General features: G+C 43.9%; 1 protein-coding gene across 1 annotated transcript in view; it reads right to left on the reverse strand.

Annotated features, from left to right (window-relative positions):
- The window catches only part of SCTR (secretin receptor), a 91,848-nt gene that overhangs the window by 42,987 nt on the left and 25,031 nt on the right, over positions 1–23,830 (reverse strand). Inside the window, exon 6 of the mRNA XM_075609946.1 lies at positions 19,920–20,011. Within this exon, the coding sequence (XP_075466061.1) occupies positions 19,920–20,011 (92 nt within the window). The remainder of the gene's footprint in view (positions 1–19,919; positions 20,012–23,830) is intronic.

Genomic DNA, 23,830 nt, shown 5'->3' on the forward strand with positions numbered 1-23,830 from the left:
TTCTCTCCGGTTCTATCTCACAGACACTGTAACCCCAGTAAGTAATGAGGACTTACTACCATATCACTACCATAAAGGATTTCCTTCTCTCCAGTTCTATCTCACAGACACTGTAACCCCGGTAAGTAATGAGGACTTACTACCATATCACTACCATAAAGGATTTCCTTCTCTCCGGTTCTATCTCACAGACACTGTAACCCCGGTAAGTAATGAGGACTTACTACCATATCACTACCATAAAGGATTTCCTTCTCTCCGGTTCTATCTCACAGACAATGTAACCCCGGTAAGTAATGAGGACTTACTACCATATCACTACCATAAAGGATTTCCTTCTCCCCGGGTTCTATCTCACAGACACTGTAACCCTGGTAAGTAATGAGGACTTACTACCATATCACTACCATAAAGGATTTCCTTCTCTCCGGTTCTATCTCACAGACACTGTAACCCCGGTAAGTAATGAGGACTTACTACCATATCACTACCATAAAGGATTTCCTTCTCTCCAGTTCTATCTCACAGACACTGTAACCCCGGTAAGTAATGAGGACTTACTACCATATCACTACCATAAAGGATTTCCTTCTCTCCGGTTCTATCTCACAGACACTGTAACCCCGGTAAGTAATGAGGACTTACTACCATATCACTACCATAAAGGATTTCCTTCTCTCCGGTTCTATCTCACAGACACTGTAACCCCGGTAAGTAATGAGGACTTACTACCATATCACTACCATAAAGGATTTCCTTATCTCCAGTTCTATCTCACAGACACTGTAACCCCGGTAAGTAATGAGGACTTACTACCATATCACTACCATAAAGGATTTCCTTCTCTCCGGTTCTATCTCACAGACACTGTAACCCCGGTAAGTAATGAGGACTTACTACCATATCACTACGATAAAGGATTTCCTTCTCTCCGGTTCTATCTCACAGACACTGTAACCCCGGTAAGTAATGAGGACTTACTACCATATCACTACCATAAAGGATTTCCTTCTCTCCAGTTCTATCTCACAGACACTGTAACCCCGGTAAGTAATGAGGACTTACTACCATATCACTACGATAAAGGATTTCCTTCTCTCCGGTTCTATCTCACAGACACTGTAACCCCGGTAAGTAATGAGGACTTACTACCATATCACTACCATAAAGGATTTCCTTCTCTCCAGTTCTATCTCACAGACACTGTAACCCCGGTAAGTAATGAGGACTTACTACCATATCACTACCATAAAGGATTTCCTTCTCCCCGGGTTCTATCTCACAGACACTGTAACCCCGGTAAGTAATGAGGACTTACTACCATATCACTACCATAAAGGATTTCCTTCTCTCCGGTTCTATCTCACAGACACTGTAACCCCGGTAAGTAATGAGGACTTACTACCATATCACTACCATAAAGGATTTCCTTCTCTCCGGTTCTATCTCACAGACACTGTAACCCCGGTAAGTAATGAGGACTTACTACCATATCACTACCATAAAGGATTTCCTTCTCTCCGGTTCTATCTCACAGACACTGTAACCCCGGTAAGTAATGAGGACTTACTACCATATCACTACCATAAAGGATTTCCTTCTCTCCGGTTCTATCTCACAGACACTGTAACCTCGGTAAGTAATGAGGACACCCTACCATATCACTACCATAAAGGATTTCCTTCTCTCCGGTTCTATCTCACAGACACTGTAACCCTGGTAAGTAATGAGGAATTACTACCATATCACTACCATAAAGGATTTCCTTCTCTCCGGTTCTATCTCACAGACACTGTAACCTCGGTAAGTAATGAGGACTTACTACCATATCACTACCATAAAGGATTTCCTTCTCTCCGGTTCTATCTCACAGAAACTGTAACCCCGGTAAGTAATGAGGACTTACTACCATATCACTACCATAAAGGATTTGCTTCTCTCCGGTTCTATCTCACAGACACTGTAACCCCGGTAAGTAATGAGGACTTACTACCATATCACTACCATAAAGGATTTCCTTCTCTCCGGTTCTATCTCACAGACACTGTAACCCCGGTAAGTAATGAGGACTTACTACCATATCACTACCATAAAGGATTTCCTTCTCTCCGGTTCTATCTCACAGACACTGTAACCCCGGTAAGTAATGAGGACTTACTACCATATCACTACCATAAAGGATTTCTTTCTCTCCGGTTCTATCTCACAGACACTGTAACCCCGGTAAGTAATGAGGACTTACTACCATATCACTACCATAAAGGATTTCCTTCTCTCCGGTTCTATCTCACAGACACTGTAACCCCGGTTAGTAATGAGGACTTACAACCATATCACTACCATAAAGGATTTCCATCTCTCCGGTTCTATCTCACAGACACTGTAACCCGGTAAGTAATGAGGACTTACTACCATATCACTACCATAAAGGATTTCCTTCTCTCCGGTTCTATCTCACAGACACTGTAACCCCAGTAAGTAATGAGGACTTACTACCATATCACTACCATAAAGGATTTCCTTCTCTCCAGTTCTATCTCACAGACACTGTAACCCCGGTAAGTAATGAGGACTTACTACCATATCACTACCATAAAGGATTTCCTTCTCTCCGGTTCTATCTCACAGACACTGTAACCCCGGTAAGTAATGAGGACTTACTACCATATCACTACCATAAAGGATTTCCTTCTCTCCGGTTCTATCTCACAGACAATGTAACCCCGGTAAGTAATGAGGACTTACTACCATATCACTACCATAAAGGATTTCCTTCTCCCCGGGTTCTATCTCACAGACACTGTAACCCTGGTAAGTAATGAGGACTTACTACCATATCACTACCATAAAGGATTTCCTTCTCTCCGGTTCTATCTCACAGACACTGTAACCCCGGTAAGTAATGAGGACTTACTACCATATCACTACCATAAAGGATTTCCTTCTCTCCAGTTCTATCTCACAGACACTGTAACCCCGGTAAGTAATGAGGACTTACTACCATATCACTACCATAAAGGATTTCCTTCTCTCCGGTTCTATCTCACAGACACTGTAACCCCGGTAAGTAATGAGGACTTACTACCATATCACTACCATAAAGGATTTCCTTCTCTCCGGTTCTATCTCACAGACACTGTAACCCCGGTAAGTAATGAGGACTTACTACCATATCACTACCATAAAGGATTTCCTTATCTCCAGTTCTATCTCACAGACACTGTAACCCCGGTAAGTAATGAGGACTTACTACCATATCACTACCATAAAGGATTTCCTTCTCTCCGGTTCTATCTCACAGACACTGTAACCCCGGTAAGTAATGAGGACTTACTACCATATCACTACCATAAAGGATTTCCTTCTCTCCGGTTCTATCTCACAGACACTGTAACCCCGGTAAGTAATGAGGACTTACTACCATATCACTACCATAAAGGATTTCCTTCTCTCCAGTTCTATCTCACAGACACTGTAACCCCGGTAAGTAATGAGGACTTACTACCATATCACTACCATAAAGGATTTCCTTCTCTCCGGTTCTATCTCACAAACACTGTAACCCCGGTAAGTAATGAGGACTTACTACCATATCACTACCATAAAGGATTTCCTTCTCTCCGGTTCTATCTCACAGACAATGTAACCCTGGTAAGTAATGAGGACTTACTACCATATCACTACCATAAAGGATTTCCTTCTCTCCGGTTCTATCTCACAGACTCTGTAACCCCGGTAAGTAATGAGGACTTACTACCATATCACTACCATAAAGGATTTCCTTCTCTCCGGTTCTATCTCACAGACAATGTAACCCCGGTAAGTAATGAGGACTTACTACCATATCACTACCATAAAGGATTTCCTTCTCTCCGGTTCTATCTCACAGACTCTGTAACCCCGGTAAGTAATGAGGACTTACTACCATATCACTACCATAAAGGATTTCCTTCTCTCCGGTTCTATCTCACAGACTCTGTAACCCCGGTAAGTAATGAGGACTTACTACCATATCACTGCCATAAAGGATTTCCTTCTCTCCGGTTCTATCTCACAGACTCTGTAACCCCGGTAAGTAATGAGGACTTACTACCATATCACTACCATAAAGGATTTCCTTCTCTCCGGTTCTATCTCACAGACACTGTAACCCCAGTAAGTAATGAGGACTTACTACCATATCACTACCATAAAGGATTTCCTTATCTCCAGTTCTATCTCACAGACACTGTAACCCCGGTAAGTAATGAGGACTTACTACCATATCACTACCATAAAGGATTTCCTTCTCTCCGGTTCTATCTCACAGACACTGTAACCCCGGTAAGTAATGAGGACTTACTACCATATCACTACCATAAAGGATTTCCTTCTCTCCGGTTCTATCTCACAGACACTGTAACCCCAGTAAGTAATGAGGACTTACTACCATATCACTACCATAAAGGATTTCCTTCTCTCCAGTTCTATGTCACAGATACTGTAACCCCGGTAAGTAATGAGGACTTACTACCATATCACTACCATAAAGGATTTCCTTCTCTCCGGTTCTATCTCACAAACACTGTAACCCCGGTAAGTAATGAGGACTTACTACCATATCACTACCATAAAGGATTTCCTTCTCTCCGGTTCTATCTCACAGACAATGTAACCCTGGTAAGTAATGAGGACTTACTACCATATCACTACCATAAAGGATTTCCTTCTCTCCGGTTCTATCTCACAGACTCTGTAACCCCGGTAAGTAATGAGGACTTACTACCATATCACTACCATAAAGGATTTCCTTCTCTCCGGTTCTATCTCACAGACAATGTAACCCCGGTAAGTAATGAGGACTTACTACCATATCACTACCATAAAGGATTTCCTTCTCTCCGGTTCAATCTCACAGACTCTGTAACCCCGGTAAGTAATGAGGACTTACTACCATATCACTACCATAAAGGATTTCCTTCTCTCCGGTTCTATCTCACAGACACTGTAACCTCGGTAAGTAATGAGGACACCCTACCATATCACTACCATAAAGGATTTCCTTCTCTCCGGTTCTATCTCACAGACACTGTAACCCTGGTAAGTAATGAGGACTTACTACCATATCACTACCATAAAGGATTTCCTTCTCTCCGGTTCTATCTCACAGACACTATAACCTCGGTAAGTAATGAGGACTTACTACCATATCACTACCATAAAGGATTTCCTTCTCTCCGGTTCTATCTCACAGACACTGTAACCCCGGTAAGTAATGAGGACTTACTACCATATCACTACCATAAAGGATTTCCTTCTCTCCGGTTCTATCTCACAGACACTGTAACCCCGGTAAGTAATGAGGACTTACTACCATATCACTACCATAAAGGATTTCCTTCTCTCCGGTTCTATCTCACAGACACTGTAACCCCGGTAAGTAATGAGGACTTACTACCATATCACTACCATAAAGGATTTCTTTCTCTCCGGTTCTATCTCACAGACACTGTAACCCCGGTAAGTAATGAGGACTTACTACCATATCACTACCATAAAGGATTTCCTTCTCTCCGGTTCTATCTCACAGACACTGTAACCCCGGTTAGTAATGAGGACTTACTACCATATCACTACCATAAAGGATTTCCTTCTCTCCGGTTCTATCTCACAGACACTGTAACCCGGTAAGTAATGAGGACTTACTACCATATCACTACCATAAAGGATTTCCTTCTCTCCGGTTCTATCTCACAGACACTGTAACCCCGGTAAGTAATGAGGACTTACTACCATATCACTACCATAAAGGATTTCCTTCTCTCCAGTTCTATCTCACAGACACTGTAACCCCGGTAAGTAATGAGGACTTATTACCATATCACTACCATAAAGGATTTCCTTCTCTCCGGTTCTATCTCACAGACACTGTAACCCCGGTAAGTAATGAGGACTTACTACCATATCACTACCATAAAGGATTTCCTTCTCTCCGGTTCTATCTCACAAACACTGTAACCCCGGTAAGTAATGAGGACTTACTACCATATCACTACCATAAAGGATTTCCTTCTCTCCGGTTCTATCTCACAAACACTGTAACCCCGGTAAGTAATGAGGACTTACTACCATATCACTACCATAAAGGATTTCCTTCTCTCCGGTTCTATCTCACAGACACTGTAACCCCGGTAAGTAATGAGGACATACTACCATATCACTACCATAAAGGATTTCCTTCTCTCCGGTTCTATCTCACAGACACTGTAACCCCGGTAAGTAATGAGGACTTACTACCATATCACTACCATAAAGGATTTCCTTCTCTCCGGTTCTATCTCACAGACACTGTAACCCCGGTAAGTAATGAGGACTTACTACCATATCACTACCATAAAGGATTTCCTTCTCTCCGGTTCTATCTCACAGACACTGTAACCCCGGTAAGTAATGAGGACTTACTACCATATCACTACCATAAAGGATTTCCTTATCTCCAGTTCTATCTCACAGACACTGTAACCCCGGTAAGTAATGAGGACTTACTACCATATCACTACCATAAAGGATTTCCTTCTCTCCGGTTCTATCTCACAGACACTGTAACCCCGGTAAGTAATGAGGACTTACTACCATATCACTACCATAAAGGATTTCCTTCTCTCCGGTTCTATCTCACAGACACTGTAACCCCGGTAAGTAATGAGGACTTACTACCATATCACTACCATAAAGGATTTCCTTCTCTCCAGTTCTATCTCACAGACACTGTAACCCCGGTAAGTAATGAGGACTTACTACCATATCACTACCATAAAGGATTTCCTTCTCTCCGGTTCTATCTCACAAACACTGTAACCCCGGTAAGTAATGAGGACTTACTACCATATCACTACCATAAAGGATTTCCTTCTCTCCGGTTCTATCTCACAGACAATGTAACCCTGGTAAGTAATGAGGACTTACTACCATATCACTACCATAAAGGATTTCCTTCTCTCCGGTTCTATCTCACAGACTCTGTAACCCCGGTAAGTAATGAGGACTTACTACCATATCACTACCATAAAGGATTTCCTTCTCTCCGGTTCTATCTCACAGACAATGTAACCCCGGTAAGTAATGAGGACTTACTACCATATCACTACCATAAAGGATTTCCTTCTCTCCGGTTCTATCTCACAGACTCTGTAACCCCGGTAAGTAATGAGGACTTACTACCATATCACTACCATAAAGGATTTCCTTCTCTCCGGTTCTATCTCACAGACTCTGTAACCCCGGTAAGTAATGAGGACTTACTACCATATCACTGCCATAAAGGATTTCCTTCTCTCCGGTTCTATCTCACAGACTCTGTAACCCCGGTAAGTAATGAGGACTTACTACCATATCACTACCATAAAGGATTTCCTTCTCTCCGGTTCTATCTCACAGACACTGTAACCCCAGTAAGTAATGAGGACTTACTACCATATCACTACCATAAAGGATTTCCTTATCTCCAGTTCTATCTCACAGACACTGTAACCCCGGTAAGTAATGAGGACTTACTACCATATCACTACCATAAAGGATTTCCTTCTCTCCGGTTCTATCTCACAGACACTGTAACCCCGGTAAGTAATGAGGACTTACTACCATATCACTACCATAAAGGATTTCCTTCTCTCCGGTTCTATCTCACAGACACTGTAACCCCAGTAAGTAATGAGGACTTACTACCATATCACTACCATAAAGGATTTCCTTCTCTCCAGTTCTATGTCACAGATACTGTAACCCCGGTAAGTAATGAGGACTTACTACCATATCACTACCATAAAGGATTTCCTTCTCTCCGGTTCTATCTCACAAACACTGTAACCCCGGTAAGTAATGAGGACTTACTACCATATCACTACCATAAAGGATTTCCTTCTCTCCGGTTCTATCTCACAGACAATGTAACCCTGGTAAGTAATGAGGACTTACTACCATATCACTACCATAAAGGATTTCCTTCTCTCCGGTTCTATCTCACAGACTCTGTAACCCCGGTAAGTAATGAGGACTTACTACCATATCACTACCATAAAGGATTTCCTTCTCTCCGGTTCTATCTCACAGACAATGTAACCCCGGTAAGTAATGAGGACTTACTACCATATCACTACCATAAAGGATTTCCTTCTCTCCGGTTCAATCTCACAGACTCTGTAACCCCGGTAAGTAATGAGGACTTACTACCATATCACTACCATAAAGGATTTCCTTCTCTCCGGTTCTATCTCACAGACACTGTAACCTCGGTAAGTAATGAGGACACCCTACCATATCACTACCATAAAGGATTTCCTTCTCTCCGGTTCTATCTCACAGACACTGTAACCCTGGTAAGTAATGAGGACTTACTACCATATCACTACCATAAAGGATTTCCTTCTCTCCGGTTCTATCTCACAGACACTATAACCTCGGTAAGTAATGAGGACTTACTACCATATCACTACCATAAAGGATTTCCTTCTCTCCGGTTCTATCTCACAGACACTGTAACCCCGGTAAGTAATGAGGACTTACTACCATATCACTACCATAAAGGATTTCCTTCTCTCCGGTTCTATCTCACAGACACTGTAACCCCGGTAAGTAATGAGGACTTACTACCATATCACTACCATAAAGGATTTCCTTCTCTCCGGTTCTATCTCACAGACACTGTAACCCCGGTAAGTAATGAGGACTTACTACCATATCACTACCATAAAGGATTTCTTTCTCTCCGGTTCTATCTCACAGACACTGTAACCCCGGTAAGTAATGAGGACTTACTACCATATCACTACCATAAAGGATTTCCTTCTCTCCGGTTCTATCTCACAGACACTGTAACCCCGGTTAGTAATGAGGACTTACTACCATATCACTACCATAAAGGATTTCCTTCTCTCCGGTTCTATCTCACAGACACTGTAACCCGGTAAGTAATGAGGACTTACTACCATATCACTACCATAAAGGATTTCCTTCTCTCCGGTTCTATCTCACAGACACTGTAACCCCGGTAAGTAATGAGGACTTACTACCATATCACTACCATAAAGGATTTCCTTCTCTCCAGTTCTATCTCACAGACACTGTAACCCCGGTAAGTAATGAGGACTTATTACCATATCACTACCATAAAGGATTTCCTTCTCTCCGGTTCTATCTCACAGACACTGTAACCCCGGTAAGTAATGAGGACTTACTACCATATCACTACCATAAAGGATTTCCTTCTCTCCGGTTCTATCTCACAAACACTGTAACCCCGGTAAGTAATGAGGACTTACTACCATATCACTACCATAAAGGATTTCCTTCTCTCCGGTTCTATCTCACAAACACTGTAACCCCGGTAAGTAATGAGGACTTACTACCATATCACTACCATAAAGGATTTCCTTCTCTCCGGTTCTATCTCACAGACACTGTAACCCCGGTAAGTAATGAGGACATACTACCATATCACTACCATAAAGGATTTCCTTCTCTCCGGTTCTATCTCACAGACACTGTAACCCCGGTAAGTAATGAGGACTTACTACCATATCACTACCATAAAGGATTTCCTTCTCTCCGGTTCTATCTCACAGACACTGTAACCCCGGTAAGTAATGAGGACTTACTACCATATCACTACCATAAAGGATTTCCTTCTCTCCGGTTCTATCTCACAGACACTGTAACCCCGGTAAGTAATGAGGACTTACTACCATATCACTACCATAAAGGATTTCCTTATCTCCAGTTCTATCTCACAGACACTGTAACCCCGGTAAGTAATGAGGACTTACTACCATATCACTACCATAAAGGATTTCCTTCTCTCCGGTTCTATCTCACAGACACTGTAACCCCGGTAAGTAATGAGGACTTACTACCATATCACTACCATAAAGGATTTCCTTCTCTCCGGTTCTATCTCACAGACACTGTAACCCCGGTAAGTAATGAGGACTTACTACCATATCACTACCATAAAGGATTTCCTTCTCTCCAGTTCTATCTCACAGACACTGTAACCCCGGTAAGTAATGAGGACTTACTACCATATCACTACCATAAAGGATTTCCTTCTCTCCGGTTCTATCTCACAAACACTGTAACCCCGGTAAGTAATGAGGACTTACTACCATATCACTACCATAAAGGATTTCCTTCTCTCCGGTTCTATCTCACAGACAATGTAACCCTGGTAAGTAATGAGGACTTACTACCATATCACTACCATAAAGGATTTCCTTCTCTCCGGTTCTATCTCACAGACTCTGTAACCCCGGTAAGTAATGAGGACTTACTACCATATCACTACCATAAAGGATTTCCTTCTCTCCGGTTCTATCTCACAGACAATGTAACCCCGGTAAGTAATGAGGACTTACTACCATATCACTACCATAAAGGATTTCCTTCTCTCCGGTTCTATCTCACAGACTCTGTAACCCCGGTAAGTAATGAGGACTTACTACCATATCACTACCATAAAGGATTTCCTTCTCTCCGGTTCTATCTCACAGACTCTGTAACCCCGGTAAGTAATGAGGACTTACTACCATATCACTGCCATAAAGGATTTCCTTCTCTCCGGTTCTATCTCACAGACTCTGTAACCCCGGTAAGTAATGAGGACTTACTACCATATCACTACCATAAAGGATTTCCTTATCTCCAGTTCTATCTCACAGACACTGTAACCCCGGTAAGTAATGAGGACTTACTACCATATCACTACCATAAAGGATTTCCTTCTCTCCGGTTCTATCTCACAGACACTGTAACCCCGGTAAGTAATGAGGACTTACTACCATATCACTACCATAAAGGATTTCCTTCTCTCCGGTACTATCTCACAGACACTGTAACCCCAGTAAGTAATGAGGACTTACTACCATATCACTACCATAAAGGATTTCCTTCTCTCCAGTTCTATGTCACAGATACTGTAACCCCGGTAAGTAATGAGGACTTACTACCATATCACTACCATAAAGGATTTCCTTCTCTCCGGTTCTATCTCACAAACACTGTAACCCCGGTAAGTAATGAGGACTTACTACCATATCACTACCATAAAGGATTTCCTTCTCTCCGGTTCTATCTCACAGACAATGTAACCCTGGTAAGTAATGAGGACTTACTACCATATCACTACCATAAAGGATTTCCTTCTCTCCGGTTCTATCTCACAGACTCTGTAACCCCGGTAAGTAATGAGGACTTACTACCATATCACTACCATAAAGGATTTCCTTCTCTCCGGTTCTATCTCACAGACAATGTAACCCCGGTAAGTAATGAGGACTTACTACCATATCACTACCATAAAGGATTTCCTTCTCTCCGGTTCAATCTCACAGACTCTGTAACCCCGGTAAGTAATGAGGACTTACTACCATATCACTACCATAAAGGATTTCCTTCTCTCCGGTTCTATCTCACAGACACTGTAACCTCGGTAAGTAATGAGGACACCCTACCATATCACTACCATAAAGGATTTCCTTCTCTCCGGTTCTATCTCACAGACACTGTAACCCTGGTAAGTAATGAGGACTTACTACCATATCACTACCATAAAGGATTTCCTTCTCTCCGGTTCTATCTCACAGACACTATAACCTCGGTAAGTAATGAGGACTTACTACCATATCACTACCATAAAGGATTTCCTTCTCTCCGGTTCTATCTCACAGACACTGTAACCCCGGTAAGTAATGAGGACTTACTACCATATCACTACCATAAAGGATTTCCTTCTCTCCGGTTCTATCTCACAGACACTGTAACCCCGGTAAGTAATGAGGACTTACTACCATATCACTACCATAAAGGATTTCCTTCTCTCCGGTTCTATCTCACAGACACTGTAACCCCGGTAAGTAATGAGGACTTACTACCATATCACTACCATAAAGGATTTCTTTCTCTCCGGTTCTATCTCACAGACACTGTAACCCCGGTAAGTAATGAGGACTTACTACCATATCACTACCATAAAGGATTTCCTTCTCTCCGGTTCTATCTCACAGACACTGTAACCCCGGTTAGTAATGAGGACTTACTACCATATCACTACCATAAAGGATTTCCTTCTCTCCGGTTCTATCTCACAGACACTGTAACCCGGTAAGTAATGAGGACTTACTACCATATCACTACCATAAAGGATTTCCTTCTCTCCGGTTCTATCTCACAGACACTGTAACCCCGGTAAGTAATGAGGACTTACTACCATATCACTACCATAAAGGATTTCCTTCTCTCCAGTTCTATCTCACAGACACTGTAACCCCGGTAAGTAATGAGGACTTATTACCATATCACTACCATAAAGGATTTCCTTCTCTCCGGTTCTATCTCACAGACACTGTAACCCCGGTAAGTAATGAGGACTTACTACCATATCACTACCATAAAGGATTTCCTTCTCTCCGGTTCTATCTCACAAACACTGTAACCCCGGTAAGTAATGAGGACTTACTACCATATCACTACCATAAAGGATTTCCTTCTCTCCGGTTCTATCTCACAAACACTGTAACCCCGGTAAGTAATGAGGACTTACTACCATATCACTACCATAAAGGATTTCCTTCTCTCCGGTTCTATCTCACAGACACTGTAACCCCGGTAAGTAATGAGGACATACTACCATATCACTACCATAAAGGATTTCCTTCTCTCCGGTTCTATCTCACAGACACTGTAACCCCGGTTAGTAATGAGGACTTACTACCATATCACTACCATAAAGGATTTCCTTCTCTCCGGTTCTATCTCACAGACACTGTAACCCGGTAAGTAATGAGGACTTACTACCATATCACTACCATAAAGGATTTCCTTCTCTCCAGTTCTATCTCACAGACACTGTAACCCTGGTAAGTAATGAGGACTTACTACCATATCACTACCATAAAGGATTTCCTTCTCTCCAGTTCTATCTCACAGACACTGTAACCCCGGTAAGTATTGAGGACTTACTACCATATCACTACGATAAAGGATTTCCTTCTCTCCGGTTCTATCTCACAGACACTGTAACCCCGGTAAGTAATGAGGACTTACTACTATATCACTACCATAAAGGATTTCCTTCTCTCCAGTTCTATCTCACAGACACTGTAACCCCGGTAAGTAATGAGGACTTACTGCCATATCACTACCATAAAGGATTTCCTTCTCCCTGGGTTCTATCTCACAGACACTGTAACCCTGGTAAGTAATGAGGACTTACCACCATATCACTACCATAAAGGATTTCCTTCTCTCCGGTTCTATCTCACAGACACTGTAACCCCGGTAAGTAATGAGGACTTACTACCATATCACTACCATAAAGGATTTCCTTCTCTCCAGTTCTATCTCATAGACACTGTAACCCCGGTAAGTAATGAGGACTTACTACCATATCACTACCATAAAGGATTTCCTTCTCTCCGGTTCTATCTCACAGACACTGTAACCCCGGTAAGTAATGAGGACTTACTACCATATCACTACCATAAAGGATTTCCTTCTCTCCGGTTCTATCTCACAGACACTGTAACCCCGGTAAGTAATGAGGACTTACTACCATATCACTACCATAAAGGAGTTCCTTCTCTCCGGTTCTATCTCACAGACACTGTAACCCCAGTAAGTAATGAGGACTTACTACCATATCACTACCATAAAGGATTTCCTTCTCTCCGGTTCTATCTCACAGACACTGTAACCCCGGTAAGTAATGAGGACTTACTACTATATCACTACCATAAAGGATTTCCTTCTCTCCAGTTCTATCTCACAGACACTGTAACCCCGGTAAGTAATGAGGACTTACTACCATATCACTACCATAAAGGATTTCCTTCTCCCCGGGTTCTATCTCACAGACACTGTAACCCCGGTAAGTAATGAGGACTTACTACCATATCACTACCATAAAGGATTTCCTTCTCTCCGGTTCTATCTCACAGACACTGTAACCCCGGTAAGTAATGAGGACTTACTACCATATCACTACCATAAAGGATTTCCTTCTCTCCAGTTCTATCTCACAGACACTGTAACCCCGGTAAGTAATGAGGACTTACTACCATATCACTACCATAAAGGATTTCCTTCTCTCCGGTTCTATCTCACAGACACTGTAACCCCGGTAAGTAATGAGGACTTACTACCATATCACTACGATAAAGGATTTCCTTCTCTCCGGTTCTATCTCACAGACACTGTAACCCCGGTAAGTAATGAGGACTTACTACCATATCACTACCATAAAGGATTTCCTTCTCTCCAGTTCTATCTCACAGACACTGTAACCCCGGTAAGTAATGAGGACTTACTACCATATCACTACCATAAAGGATTTCCTTCTCCCCGGGTTCTATCTCACAGACACTGTAACCCCGGTAAGTAATGAGGACTTACTACCATATCACTACCATAAAGGATTTCCTTCTCTCCGGTTCTATCTCACAGACACTGTAACCCCGGTAAGTAATGAGGACTTACTACCATATCACTACCATAAAGGATTTCCTTCTCTCCGGTTCTATCTCACAGACACTGTAACCCCGGTAAGTAATGAGGACTTACTACCATATCACTACCATAAAGGATTTCCTTCTCTCCGGTTCTATCTCACAGACACTGTAACCCCGGTAAGTAATGAGGACTTACTACCATATCACTACCATAAAGGATTTCCTTCTCTCCGGTTCTATCTCACAGACACTGTAACCTCGGTAAGTAATGAGGACACCCTACCATATCACTACCATAAAGGATTTCCTTCTCTCCGGTTCTATCTCACAGACACTGTAACCCTGGTAAGTAATGAGGAATTACTACCATATCACTACCATAAAGGATTTCCTTCTCTCCGGTTCTATCTCACAGACACTGTAACCTCGGTAAGTAATGAGGACTTACTACCATATCACTACCATAAAGGATTTCCTTCTCTCCGGTTCTATCTCACAGACACTGTAACCCCGGTAAGTAATGAGGACTTACTACCATATCACTACCATAAAGGATTTGCTTCTCTCCGGTTCTATCTCACAGACACTGTAACCCCGGTAAGTAATGAGGACTTACTACCATATCACTACCATAAAGGATTTCCTTCTCTCCGGTTCTATCTCACAGACACTGTAACCCCGGTAAGTAATGAGGACTTACTACCATATCACTACCATAAAGGATTTCCTTCTCTCCGGTTCTATCTCACAGACACTGTAACCCCGGTAAGTAATGAGGACTTACTACCATATCACTACCATAAAGGATTTCTTTCTCTCCGGTTCTATCTCATAGACACTGTAACCCCGGTAAGTAATGAGGACTTACTACCATATCACTACCATAAAGGATTTCCTTCTCTCCGGTTCTATCTCACAGACACTGTAACCCCGGTTAGTAATGAGGACTTACTACCATATCACTACCATAAAGGATTTCCATCTCTCCGGTTCTATCTCACAGACACTGTAACCCGGTAAGTAATGAGGACTTACTACCATATCACTACCATAAAGGATTTCCTTCTCTCCGGTTCTATCTCACAGACACTGTAACCCCGGTAAGTAATGAGGACTTACTACCATATCACTACCATAAAGGATTTCCTTCTCTCCAGTTCTATCTCACAGACACTGTAACCCCGGTAAGTAATGAGGACTTACTACCATATCACTACCATAAAGGATTTCCTTCTCTCCGGTTCTATCTCACAGACACTGTAACCCCGGTAAGTAATGAGGACTTACTACCATATCACTACCATAAAGGATTTCCTTCTCTCCGGTTCTATCTCACAGACAATGTAACCCCGGTAAGTAATGAGGACTTACTACCATATCACTACCATAAAGGATTTCCTTCTCCCCGGGTTCTATCTCACAGACACTGTAACCCTGGTAAGTAATGAGGACTTACTACCATATCACTACCATAAAGGATTTCCTTCTCTCCGGTTCTATCTCACAGACACTGTAACCCCGGTAAGTAATGAGGACTTACTACCATATCACTACCATAAAGGATTTCCTTCTCTCCAGTTCTATCTCACAGACACTGTAACCCCGGTAAGTAATGAGGACTTACTACCATATCACTACCATAAAGGATTTCCTTCTCTCCGGTTCTATCTCACAGACACTGTAACCCCGGTAAGTAATGAGGACTTACTACCATATCACTACCATAAAGGATTTCCTTCTCTCCGGTTCTATCTCACAGACACCGTAACCCCGGTAAGTAATGAGGACTTACTACCATATCACTACCATAAAGGATTTCCTTATCTCCAGTTCTATCTCACAGACACTGTAACCCCGGTAAGTAATGAGGACTTACTACCATATCACTACCATAAAGGATTTCCTTCTCTCCGGTTCTATCTCACAGACACTGTAACCCCGGTAAGTAATGAGGACTTACTACCATATCACTACCATAAAGGATTTCCTTCTCTCCGGTTCTATCTCACAGACACTGTAACCCCGGTAAGTAATGAGGACTTACTACCATATCACTACCATAAAGGATTTCCTTCTCTCCAGTTCTATCTCACAGACACTGTAACCCCGGTAAGTAATGAGGACTTACTACCATATCACTACCATAAAGGATTTCCTTCTCTCCAGTTCTATCTCACAAACACTGTAACCCCGGTAAGTAATGAGGACTTACTACCATATCACTACCATAAAGGATTTCCTTCTCTCCGGTTCTATCTCACAGACAATGTAACCCTGGTAAGTAATGAGGACTTACTACCATATCACTACCATAAAGGATTTCCTTCTCTCCGGTTCTATCTCACAGACTCTGTAACCCCGGTAAGTAATGAGGACTTACTACCATATCACTACCATAAAGGATTTCCTTCTCTCCGGTTCTATCTCACAGACAATGTAACCCCGGTAAGTAATGAGGACTTACTACCATATCACTACCATAAAGGATTTCCTTCTCTCCGGTTCTATCTCACAAACACTGTAACCCCGGTAAGTAATGAGGACTTACTACCATATCACTACCATAAAGGATTTCCTTCTCTCCAGTTCTATCTCACAGACAATGTAACCCTGGTAAGTAATGAGAACTTACTACCATATCACTACCATATAGGATTTCCATCTCTCCGGTTCTATCTCACAGACACTGAAACCCCGGTAAGTAATGAGGACTTACTACCATATCACTACCATAAAGGATTTCCTTCTCTCTGGTTCTATCTCACAGACACTGTAACCCCGGTAAGTAATGAGGACTTACTACCATATCACTACCATAAAGGATTTCCTTCTCTCCGGTTCTATCTCACAGACACTGTAACCCCGGTAAGTAATGAGGACTTACTACCATATCACTACCATAAAGGATTTCATTCTTTCCGGTTCTATCTCACAGACACTGTAACCCCAGTAAGTAATGAGGACTTACTGCCATATCACTACCATAAAGGATTTCCTTCTCTCCGGTTCTATCTCACAGACACTGTAACCCCGGTAAGTAATGAGGACTTACTGCCATATCACTACCATAAAGGATTTCCTTCTCTCCGGTTCTATCTCACAGACACTGTAACCCCGGTAAGTAATGAGGACTTACTACCATATCACTACCATAAAGGATTTCCTTCTCTCCGGTTCTATCTCACAGACACTGTAACCCCGGTAAGTAATGAGGACTTACTACCATATCACTACCATAAAGGATTTCCTTCTCTCCGGTTCTATCTCACAGACACTGTAACCCCGGTAAGTAATGAGGACTTACTACCATATCACTACCATAAAGGATTTCCTTCTCTCCGGTTCTATCTCACAGACACTGTAACCCCGGTAAGTAATGAGGACTTACTACCATATCACTACCATAAAGGATTTCCTTCTCTCCGGTTCTATCTCACAGACACTGTAACCCCGGTAAGTAATGAGGACTTACTACCATATCACTACCATAAAGGATTTCCTTCTCTCCGGTTCTATCTCACAGACACTGTAACCCCGGTAAGTAATGAGGACTTACTACCATATCACTACCATAAAGGATTTCCTTCTCTCCGGTTCTATCTCACAGACACTGTAACCCCGGTAGGTAATGAGGACTTACTACCATATCACTACCATAAAGGATTTCCTTCTCTCCGGTTCTATCTCACAGACACTGTAACCCCGGTAAGTAATGAGGACTTACTACCATATCACTACCATAAAGGATTTCCTTCTCTCCGGTTCTATCTCACAGACACTGTAACCCCGGTAAGTAATGAGGACTTACTACCATATCACTACCATAAAGGATTTGCTTCTCTCCGGTTCTATCTCACAGACACTGTAACCCCGGTAAGTAATGAGGACTTACTACCATATCACTACCATAAAGGATTTCCTTCTCTCCGGTTCTATCTCACAGACACTGTAACCCCGGTAAGTAATGAGTACTTACTACCATATCACTACCATAAAGGATTTCCTTCTCTCCGGTTCTGTCTCACAGACACTGTAACCCCGGTAAGTAATGAGGACTTACTACCATATCACTACCATAAAGGAGTTCCTTCTCTCCGGTTCTATCTCACAGACACTGTAACCCCGGTAAGTAATGAGGACTTACTACCATATCACTACCATAAAGGATTTCCTTCTCTCCGGTTCTGTCTCACAGACACTGTAACCCCGGTAAGTAATGAGGACTTACTACCATATCACTACCATAAAGGATTTCCTTCTCTCCAGTTCTATCTCACAGACACTGTAACCCCGGTAAGTAATGAGGACTTACTACCATATCACTACCATAAAGGATTTCCTTCTCTCCGGTTCTATCTCACAAACACTGTAACCCCGGTAAGTAATGAGGACTTACTACCATATCACTACCATAAAGGATTTCCTTCTCTCCGGTTCTATCTCACAGACAATGTAACCCTGGTAAGTAATGAGGACTTACTACCATATCACTACCATAAAGGATTTCCTTCTCTCCGGTTCTATCTCACAGACACTGTAACCCCGGTAAGTAATGAGGACTTACTACCATATCACTACCATAAAGGATTTCCTTCTCTCCGGTTCTATCTCACAGACACTGTAACCCCGGTAAGTAATGAGGACTTACTACCATATCACTACCATAAAGGATTTCCTTCTCTCCGGTTCTATCTCACAGACACTGTAACCCCGGTAAGTAATGAGGACTTACTACCATATCACTACCATAAAGGATTTCCTTCTCTCCGGTTCTATCTCACAGACACTGTAACCCCGGTAAGTAATGAGGACTTACTACCATATCACTACCATAAAGGATTTCCTTCTCTCCGGTTCTATCTCACAGACACTGTAACCCCGGTAAGTAATGAGGACTTACTACCATATCACTACCATAAAGGATTTCCTTCTCTCCGGTTCTATCTCACAAACACTGTAACCCCGGTAAGTAATGAGGACTTACTACCATATCACTACCATAAAGGATTTCCTTTTCTCCGGTTCTATCTCACAGACACTGTAACCCCGGTAAGTAATGAGGACTTACTACCATATCACTACCATAAAGGATTTCCTTCTCTCCAGTTCTATCTCACAGACACTGTAACCCCGGTAAGTAATGAGGACTCTGCTGAGGGACCGGGCCCTGGACCGATGATACACTGTATCACTACTTCTCTATGGGACTTTGCCATGTCAGTGCTTTCATCTGGTATTATCAGGCCTGGTCCAGAGCTCCTGGGTGCTCTAAGGGAAAATACCCAACATCTAGTGGCACTTCAGAGGTTACATTACCCCCTGGAAGAAACCCGGGCAACTAAAGTACAGTACCTGAAACAAAAATGATTGGAAAATGACATTAAACTGAATTGAGAGGTGGACCCCCTAATTTACCCGCCGTGCTGACTCCTCATCACTTACTTGTACTGCCCGAAATCGCTCCCCCACACGTCGGACGTCTTCAACTTCTTCATCAGAATGCGGATGATTCGCACAAAGAGAACGAAGTTAATCTGAAAAAAGAAGAGTCCCCCTAAAATCACACAAGTTAAAGTAATTGCAGCAGCAGGAGGTCCCCTCACTGTAAGTAGACACAGAACAGTATATTTCCGTGTATCTGGGGTAAGAACACGCCTGGGATTCCCACATCGCTCATGCTCTCCTGTAAAGCAGCAGGAGGTCCCCTCACTGTAAGGAGACACAGAACAGTATATTTCCGTGTATCTGGGGTAAGAACACGCCTGGGACTCCCACATCGCTCATGCTCTCCTGTAAAGCACAGGAGGTCCCCTCACTGTAAGGAGACACAGAACAGTATATTTCCGTGTATCTGGGGTAAGAACACGCCTGGGACTCCCACATCGCTCATGCTCTCCTGTAAAGCACAGGAGGTCCCCTCACTGTAAGGAGACACAGAACAGTATATTTCCGTGTATCTGGGGTAAGAACACGCCTGGGATTCCCACATCGCTCATGCTCTCCTGTAAAGCACAGGAGGTCCCCTCACTGTAAGGAGACACAGAACAGTATATTTCCGTGTATCTGGGGTAAGAACACGCCTGGGACTCCCACATCGGTCATGCTCTCCTGTAAAGCACAGGAGGTCCCCTCACTGTAAGGAGACACAGAACAGTATGTTTCCGTGTATCTGGGGTAAGAACACGCCTGGGATTCCCAGATCGCTCATGCTCTCCTGTAAAGCACAGGAGGTCCCCTCACTGTAAGGAGACACAGAACAGTATGTTTCCGTGTATCTGGGGTAAGAACACGCCTGGGACTCCCACATCGCTCATGCTCTCCTGTAAAGCACAGGAGGTCCCCTCACTGTAAGGAGACACAGAACAGTATATTTCCGTGTATCTGGGGTAAGAACACGCCTGGGACTCCCACATCGGTCATGCTCTCCTGTAAAGCACAGGAGGTCCCCTCACTGTAAGGAGACACAGAACAGTATGTTTCCGTGTATCTGGGGTAAGAACACGCCTGGGATTCCCAGATCGCTCATGCTCTCCTGTAAAGCAGCAGGAGGTCCCCTCACTGTAAGGAGACACAGAACAGTATATTTCCGTGTATCTGGGGTAAGAACACGCCTGGGACTCCCACATCGGTCATGCTCTCCTGTAAAGCAGCAGGAGGTCCCCTCACTGTAAGGAGACACAGAACAGTATATTTCCGTGTATCTGGGGTAAGAACACGCCTGGGACTCCCACATCGGTCATGCTCTCCTGTAAAGCAGCAGGAGGTCCCCTCACTGTAAGGAGACACAGAACAGTATATTTCCGTGTATCTGGGGTAAGAACACGCTTGGGACTCCCACATCGGTCATGCTCTCCTGTAAAGCACAGGAGGTCCCCTCACTGTAAGGAGACACAGAACAGTATATTTCCGTGTATCTGGGGTAAGAACACGCCTGGGATTCCCACATCGCTCATGCTCTCCTGTAAAGCACAGGAGGTCCCCTCACTGTAAGGAGACACAGAACAGTATATTTCCGTGTATCTGGGGTAAGAACACGCCTGGGATTCCCACATCGGTCATGCTCTCCTGTAAAGCACAGGAGGTCCCCTCACTGTAAGGAGACACAGAACAGTATATTTCCGTGTATCTGGGGTAAGAACACGCCGGGGATTCCCAGATCGCTCATGCTCTCCTGTAAAGCACAGGAGGTCCCCTCACTGTAAGGAGACACAGAACAGTATATTTCCGTGTATCTGGGGTAAGAACACGCCTGTGATTCCCACATCGCTCATGCTCTCCTGTAAAGCACAGGAGGTCCCCTCACTGTAAGGAGACACAGAACAGTATGTTTCCGTGTATCTGGGGTAAGAACACGCCGGGGGCTCCCACATCGCTCATGCTCTCCTGTAAAGCACAGGAGGTCCCCTCACTGTAAGGAGACACAGAACAGTATATTTCCGTGTATCTGGGGTAAGAACACGCCTGGGATTCCCAGATCGCTCATGCTCTCCTGTAAAGCACAGGAGGTCCCCTCACTGTAAGGAGACACAGAACAGTATATTTCCGTGTATCTGGGGTAAGAACACGCCTGGGACTCCCACATCAGTCATGCTCTCCTGTAAAGCACAGGAGGTCCCCTCACTGTAAGGAGACACAGAACAGTATATTTCCGTGTATCTGGGGTAAGAACACGCCTGGGACTCCCACATCGGTCATGCTCTCCTGTAAAGCACAGGAGGTCCCCTCACTGTAAGGAGACACAGAACAGTATGTTTCCGTGTATCTGGGGTAAGAACACGCCTGGGATTCCCAGATCGCTCATGCTCTCCTGTAAAGCACAGGAGGTCCCCTCACTGTAAGGAGACACAGAACAGTATGTTTCCGTGTATCTGGGGTAAGAACACGCCTGGGACTCCCACATCGCTCATGCTCTCCTGTAAAGCACAGGAGGTCCCCTCACTGTAAGGAGACACAGAACAGTATATTTCCGTGTATCTGGGGTAAGAACACGCCTGGGACTCCCACATCGGTCATGCTCTCCTGTAAAGCACAGGAGGTCCCCTCACTGTAAGGAGACACAGAACAGTATGTTTCCGTGTATCTGGGGTAAGAACACGCCTGGGATTCCCAGATCGCTCATGCTCTCCTGTAAAGCAGCAGGAGGTCCCCTCACTGTAAGGAGACACAGAACAGTATATTTCCGTGTATCTGGGGTAAGAACACGCCTGGGACTCCCACATCGGTCATGCTCTCCTGTAAAGCAGCAGGAGGTCCCCTCACTGTAAGGAGACACAGAACAGTATATTTCCGTGTATCTGGGGTAAGAACACGCTTGGGACTCCCACATCGGTCATGCTCTCCTGTAAAGCAGCAGGAGGTCCCCTCACTGTAAGGAGACACAGAACAGTATATTTCCGTGTATCTGGGGTAAGAACACGCCGGGGGTTCCCACATCGCTCATGCTCTCCTGTAAAGCACAGGAGGTCCCCTCACTGTAAGGAGACACAGAACAGTATATTTCCGTGTATCTGGGGTAAGAACACGCCTGGGATTCCCACATCGGTCATGCTCTCCTGTAAAGCACAGGAGGTCCCCTCACTGTAAGGAGACACAGAACAGTATATTTCCGTGTATCTGGGGTAAGAACACGCCGGGGATTCCCAGATCGCTCATGCTCTCCTGTAAAGCACAGGAGGTCCCCTCACTGTAAGGAGACACAGAACAGTATATTTCCGTGTATCTGGGGTAAGAACACGCCTGTGATTCCCACATCGCTCATGCTCTCCTGTAAAGCACAGGAGGTCCCCTCACTGTAAGGAGACACAGAACAGTATGTTTCCGTGTATCTGGGGTAAGAACACGCCGGGGGCTCCCACATCGCTCATGCTCTCCTGTAAAGCACAGGAGGTCCCCTCACTGTAAGGAGACACAGAACAGTATATTTCCGTGTATCTGGGGTAAGAACACGCCTGGGATTCCCAGATCGCTCATGCTCTCCTGTAAAGCACAGGAGGTCCCCTCACTGTAAGGAGACACAGAACAGTATATTTCCGTGTATCTGGGGTAAGAACACGCCTGGGACTCCCACATCAGTCATGCTCTCCTGTAAAGCACAGGAGGTCCCCTCACTGTAAGGAGACACAGAACAGTATATTTCCGTGTATCTGGGGTAAGAACACGCCTGGGATTCCCACATCGCTCATGCTCTCCTGTAAAGCAGCAGGAGGTCCCCTCACTGTAAGGAGACACAGAACAGTATATTTCCGTGTATCTGGGGTAAGAACACGCCTGGGACTCCCACATCGCTCATGCTCTCCTGTAAAGCACAGGAGGTCCCCTCGCTGTAAGGAGACACAGAACAGTATATTTCCGTG

This window comes from Ascaphus truei, chromosome 7 (genome assembly GCF_040206685.1).
Source record: "Ascaphus truei isolate aAscTru1 chromosome 7, aAscTru1.hap1, whole genome shotgun sequence".
NCBI classification, from domain to species: Eukaryota; Metazoa; Chordata; class Amphibia; order Anura; family Ascaphidae; genus Ascaphus; species Ascaphus truei.